The 6,683-nt window shown below is 39.1% G+C and overlaps 1 protein-coding gene across 2 annotated transcripts in view; it reads left to right on the forward strand.

Moving 5' to 3' along the window:
• The window catches only part of LOC146660425 (cell adhesion molecule DSCAML1-like), a 54,252-nt gene extending 49,766 nt beyond the window's left edge, over positions 1-4,486 (forward strand). For both annotated transcript variants that reach the window (XM_085420279.1, XM_085420281.1), the window contains exon 33: positions 1,392-4,486. In XM_085420279.1, coding sequence (XP_085276405.1) covers positions 1,392-1,825 — 434 coding nt within the window. In that variant the 3' untranslated portion in view covers positions 1,826-4,486. The remainder of the gene's footprint in view (positions 1-1,391) is intronic.
• Positions 4,487-6,683: the final 2,197 nt, after the last annotated feature.

Consider the following 6,683-nt stretch of genomic DNA (forward strand, 5'->3'; position numbering starts at 1 on the left):
CTTTCTTATTCTCATTTAATATGTCTAGCTTTTAATACATAATTATCTGAATCTTACACCCAAAGTTTTAATCTGATGTAAAATGTATAGAAGTCCATTACTGTATATAGTAACTGTTAAGTCTAATATACCCTAGTAAGCTATACTACTTTTTCCTTTGGGAAGGGATGATCTGTGCAGTCTGCAGTTCTGTTGAAGAAAGATGTTGAATCTATTTAATTATTCTTCAAAATTAATTGATTTCTGTGCATTTTTTTCACACTGCATCAAATTAAAGTTGATTACGTCGATTAAGCATCATGAGGTGGAGGGTGGTTCCCTATTTTTTGTTTGGTTTTTTTTGCTGGGAGTTTTAGAGCCCTATTGGTTAGGTTGCTTACTCTTTAAAATACCAGAATAGGGAGGCTGGTGCAGGTTTAAGTTTATTAGATTGATCAGTTTTGCTGAACTATGAAATATTTTGGGTGCAGTGTATTTTTTGCATACAGGTATAACAGAATAGCTTTAGTGTTTTGTTTTGTTTTTTAACTTGAGTATGAACTTATACAAAAAGCAGCAAGATATTAAAAAATACGTTTTATTGATTAAAAACACACTATATCGGATTCATATCGGTATCGACAGATATCCAAATTTATGATATCGGTATCGAACATAAAAAAGTGGTATCGTGCCATCTCTAATTTGTACTGACATTAGATTACACACAGGTGCACTGTATTCAGTCATTAGCACTCATCAGGCAATGTCTATGGGCAACTGACTGCACTCAGACCAAAGGGTGCTGAATAATTACGCACACCCCACTTTGCAGTTATTTATTTGTAAAAAATGTTTGGAATCATGTATGATTTTCATTCCACTTCTCACGTGTGCACCACTTTGTATTGGTCTTTCACATGGAGTTCCAATAAAATTGATTCATGTTTGTGGCTGTAATGTGACAAAATGTGGAAAGTTGTGGGGGCCAAATACTTTTGCAAGCCACTGTATCTGACTTTCATATCACTGATGCCTGCTCTGTTCTGTACTTTTGCCATTTGCCTTTCATTAGACACAATGAAGGGCAAAGAGGTGTGATCAGGTCAGAATATTCAGATTGGAAATATTGTAATGGGAATAAAAGGTCTCTGTGTAAAGTTGGCATTTGTATAAACAAAGAAAGGTTTTTATTACACAATGAAGATAAATGTGCAAGCCAATGAATTATTGCTACTCTGGATGATTCAAGGATGAATCAAAAAATATTTAATAGCACTAATAATTGCATGCACGTAACAGACTTGTGATACACAAGCAAAATATCCAACTTGTGTCCGTTATAGGAAGTGGTTATTACTCATATGAATGAATTGTATGGTTTTGTCCTGACTCTTCTGTGGCTTTTTTAGGTGAATTCTGTAACCTACCCCTTTACATGAAGACAGACCCATTTTTCCGCAAGCAAGGGGAGCTGCATGACCCATGCCCAGCAGTGCCGCCGCGAGAAGCGTCGATCCGCAGCTTGACGCAGCGGGCGTATCACACCCAGGGCCGTCACAAGACTCTAGACCCTGCGAAGCAGCAGGCCCAGACACTGGGCCACTCTGGGCTGGGCAGCTTGGGTGCGAGCTCTGGCACTGCCACCTTGCCTCAAAGGACTCTCACCATGCCCAGCTCCAATAATGCAGCAACAGCTTCCACTTCCAGCACGAGCAGCAACCCCACCAACAGTAACAAGGTGGGGGGCTCCAGAGACTCGCTCCTAGAGAGCAGCTCCTCTGCACTGGGGAGGTTGCAGAAACAGAGTGTGGGGGCCTACTCCAAGTCATACACGCTGGTGTAGTCCATTCTTCTGCACAGACTGCTGTCCCACTCCTCAGCCAGCCCCACTCTGGCGCTCTGCGATCTGGGTCTGAATGGGCATGCAACCATTTTTTCTTCAAACCCAATTAATGGTGAACTGCCCAGCATCCTGTCTGATTTACCTTGGGAAAGATGTTCTCCCAGACAGAGACCCAGCTAACCCTACTTTTCATGTTCATGTGGGACTCTTATAAAAGAACTACTAACTCCAACTAACAGTTCCAGCCGGCTGGTGCTCAGCTCCACTCAGCTCCCGCAGGAGCTGCACAGCGAAAAACCAGGAAGCGATTCTGTGGTCATTTTGAAATACTGACTGTAACCGAGGAGCTAAAACCTCTGTGTTTATGAATATGAAGACTACCATAGCCAGTATGAAGCTGTGTGGCCATCCTGTCTCATACACACACACACACACACACACACACACACACACACACACACACACACACACACACACACACACACACACACACACACTGTCCTCCATAGTTTGAGTATTATTGTCAATTTGCAAGCCTTCCGATTAAGTTCCCTCTTCTTACTGTATCTTTCACCCTCTTTGTGTCTCTTAAAGCCCCATAATGCTATTGGCAGATTCTATAATGTTGATTCCCAAAAGTAATGATTCAGGTTCCCTTCCAAGAAGATTTTAGTCACATTAGCATCCTCCACACATCACTCTGCAGCTGAACATTGTCTAACTTAAACAAATCATGACAACCCAAATGAACCAGCTATAATTTCTCACATTACAAATACAGAATATTTGGTATTATAAAGAATTTACATATATATTTCTATGTAGGTATATTATTGACATTTAAGTGAAATTATGACAAAGTATAAATTTTACATACTACAATAGTGTAGTATTATATACAGCAATTTAATGTTAATGTCAAATTTTAAGAACGAGACAATCGCTCAATCATGAAATTTTAAAAAGAGGAATTAAAAAAAATGAAGGTTCGACTAAAGAGAGAAAATGTTTAGTATATATACAGGATGTTTTGTATGTTACTGTATGTAGGGTGACTAGAAGAAGGGTGTTTTGCTTACGTTTGGACAGAGAGGGATGCTTTCCTATCCGCACGGTGTCATGGGAGAAGTGAGACAGTGCAGCAGAACACGACATCCTTGGATCGCAATGCCTCCTTGGTTGTTTGGTGAAAACAATCATGACACAAGGCCTTCCAGGATTTCTGTAATAATATAAGTCTACCCATGAGGATATAGGCTCCTTGACTTTTTATTAAGCGTGTCAGTAGCCTGAGTGGCTGGTAAATACAATAACATTCAGAAACCAAATCAGTGTCTCAGAGGATCCCCGAGTAAGTTTTATGCTGGGAGAAGGTTTGCTGCAAAGTGGTCACAGACTTTTAGTTATTATAGAGTATTAAGGCTTCTATTTGTGGCACGGGCGGCAGAGATTGACAGTCACGGATAGAGCATCCTGCCAACTTCTCCGTCAGCCGTGCCACACAGCTAGGCTTTGCTCTTCGTAGATTAAAAAGACAGCTAGCTGAAGGAGTCCCAGTCATGATGTGAATGAAGTAAGATAATTTAATGTCGAGAGATGTTATATGTCAGGGAGTTCAGTTTTGAAAATTATATGATCGATATCATTGTTGTTGTCCAGTTTTAAGTACTGTAAACGCCACACTTTCTTCATCTCGATGCCCCTCCATTTTTTTGCGCTAACGTGCATTCACACAAGAAAATAATGGATCGATTGTTTTAAGCATTTACAAAGCAGCGGTTTTGTGGTTTTATATTTATTCATCCATTTGCTTTGTTTGCTTGTTTGTTTGTTTAGGGGGAGGGGAATCTGTTCTTCAGTTGATTTTCACGTTTTGATTTTCCGTTCAACTTGTTTGGTCTAAATTTTTTGGTACCAGAGGCCAAACGGTACAAAGCTATGTGGCCTGTGGCTAAAACTAGTTCAGCCAAGTGAAAATCAGGGACTCATAGCTCTTTTGGTCACACAAACTACTGTTGTATTGTGTATATACTGGACAGGAGTCTGTCTGTAAACCTGAATCGTTCAGGCTCCTGTCATTTAAACCCCATTCAGATAAATTTAAGTAAAAAAAAATTCAACACCCTATTCATACAAGATCCATCATCTCTACCTTTGTCAGTGTTGTTTATAGATTAAGTCTTGTACATATACACAGTTTTGTATGAAGAGCTATTTTTTCGTCAGAATAAATCAGGGGACACATCAGGGTTGAATGCCCCAGTTTCAAAATTGAAATAGTATTAAGAAAAAAGTATTTTACTTCTGAAATGGGCAAAAAAACAACAACATTTTTTCTTTCCCTTTACGTTTTTTGATACTAATTTGTTGAATTTTTATTCTTTTTTTAAAGTCTTTTGATGTTGTCATTTGTCCTTTTTCCTTTTTTTTAATTAGCATTATTTTATATTTTGTTCATCCTCAAATTAAGTCATTGCATGCTTGCTAAAAGGGAAAAATTGAAGGGAAAAAGTGTATGAAAATCCAAACTTAAAAAAAAAATGTTGAGGGTATCCCAAACATTTGTTTGAGTTGCTTGTTACAGCAATTGCTTGTGTTCAAAGGTACATTTTCTATGAAAAGAAAGCAAAAACTAAAAAGATCATTTAACACCTTGTGCAATAAAGCTATCTTTCATATGTCACGGCTTCTGTCATTATCTAGAGGTCTGTTTGTATGTCTTGTGAAAATGTCTGGACCTACACACGCATGGAGTTTACAGCCAAACCAGTGTTCATGAACATATATATATATATATAAATATATACATATAGTAAATGAGCTGCCACGTGAATGAAAAAGTCTTGAAAAGTTACATAATTGTGGTAATCTGTGGCAGACTGACATCATACAACATTTTAAGAGGCTACGTTTGATGGTTGACCTTCTGTTTTGTCATATGTATGCTGTTATTATGGTGGATGCTCTCTAAAGGTCATCTTCCATGGATTTCCATAAGCCAAAAACTCTTGGAAATCAAAAAATTGTTTGAAAGATTCTCTACAAGACAGATTTTTCTACACTTGGCTCCTTATGATGCCTAATATCCTCGATAAGGTCATCATAGGTACACGGTTGTGGCGCTAAGCACAAGAGCCCATCCTGATCAAACCCTTCTTAGACAGCTGGCCTAAAAGAGGGGAAAGGGGCTAACACAGATTTAGGCAGACAATGAACTGAGGGAATGGACCTAGACTCAGAATATGACAAACAAGGATTATTTTGAACTGTGCAAAGCCTCTCTAGTGAAGTCCATGAACAGAAATAAGTAGATGTTTTATGCTTTCATATTGTTTACACTAAACTCTGACCCTACCAAATGCTGCAGTAGAAATCAAGACCTATCAAACCAGACAACGTTTTACATTGTCCAGTTTTCAGCCCGTGCAAACTGAAGCCTCCATTTCCTGTTCTTAGACAGAGGTGGCACCTGTGCGGCCTTCTGCTGCCGTAGCACATCTGCTTAAAGCTTTGATGTGTTGTGTGTTCAGAGATGCTCTTCTGCATAACGTGGTTGCAAAGAGTTACTGTTGCCTTCCTGTCAGCTCAAAGCAGGCTATTCTCCTCTGATCTCTGTTATCAGACCATTCTCTGTAAACTACAGATCCCCATTCTGATGTTCATTCTGAATTTCAGCAGGCCTTTCTTTATGCATTTATATATATGCTCAAATCCATCAAGAATCCATTCTCAATCATGTGATTGGCTGATTAGATATATGCGCTAATGACCATCTGCTTGTATTTCCATTGGATCTGCATACTGGAAAGAGAAAGACTGAAAAAGAATTGACTTGTCCAAAATACTGAACTCTACACCTTCTTTCAGCTCAGGATTCCTTAGTTTTATTTGAATAGTGGAGCCATGATAGGTAATAATATTATTATGACATCATGTGGTTTATTTTCTGACACTTCAAGAAGTTCTTAAGCCACAGAAGTGATCGTGTTTTCACAAGCCCACCGTAATAAGTAAATCCAATAGAAATGTACAGCAGTACATAAGGACAGACACACAGAGACACACGCTTGTAAAGATTCGCCAGAAAACTGTACAATATGGACGAGATGTAATGAAACACCCACCCAGTGTCAGATCTACGGCCACAAGAGGGCGACATAACGCTATAATGTTTGACCCTTCCCCACAGAGGTTAACAGATACTGTGACGACAGTACTCGCCCAAAAGCGTGCAGTCACTCATGACGGATACACTGTGAATAATTGATGCTTTTCAGAGTCACAAGCACCATGTGTGCTTCACTAATAGCTCCTACTACTACTGTAAAGGTATTTCTGCATGCATGCTGTGGAGAATAACCTTATCATGATGATGATGATTATTATATTAAAAGTTTCATACAACACAATCTTCAATCATTGTCCTTGGCAATATGTGCCAGCAGCCATGTAGACTATTCATGCGTTGCTGTGCTTGTTTATTAAGCTGTCAATCAAGAAAATAGTAGTAATAGAAAAAGCACACTTATTTACTCCACAGCTAAAAAAGTGGAAAATAACAGCCTTATATGTTGTCGGGTGGGAGCACAGTGCAGAATGGCTTTTCAAAAACTGTCATTAGCCCTCCGCTCCATTTTCCCACAACAGTGACTTTTTTTAACTTACAAAATGGGATGATTGATATTTTTTAATTCCTTGGTCTCTACTGTTGTGACAACCTTCATCTGGCTGCTATTGTGTGGCTTCGCAAAGTATAATCAAAAGAATGCGCTTTTTTACCAGCGGAGCTCCAATCTCATTTCAAACCTGAACGGAGAAAAGGATCAATGGGAGACAGAGGCAGCAGCGAAAACTGGGG

This window comes from Rhamphochromis longiceps, linkage group LG10, assembly GCF_057381845.1.
Source record: "Rhamphochromis longiceps isolate RC_006_pf linkage group LG10, R_longiceps_female_GT1.1, whole genome shotgun sequence".
NCBI classification, from domain to species: Eukaryota; Metazoa; Chordata; class Actinopteri; order Cichliformes; family Cichlidae; genus Rhamphochromis; species Rhamphochromis longiceps.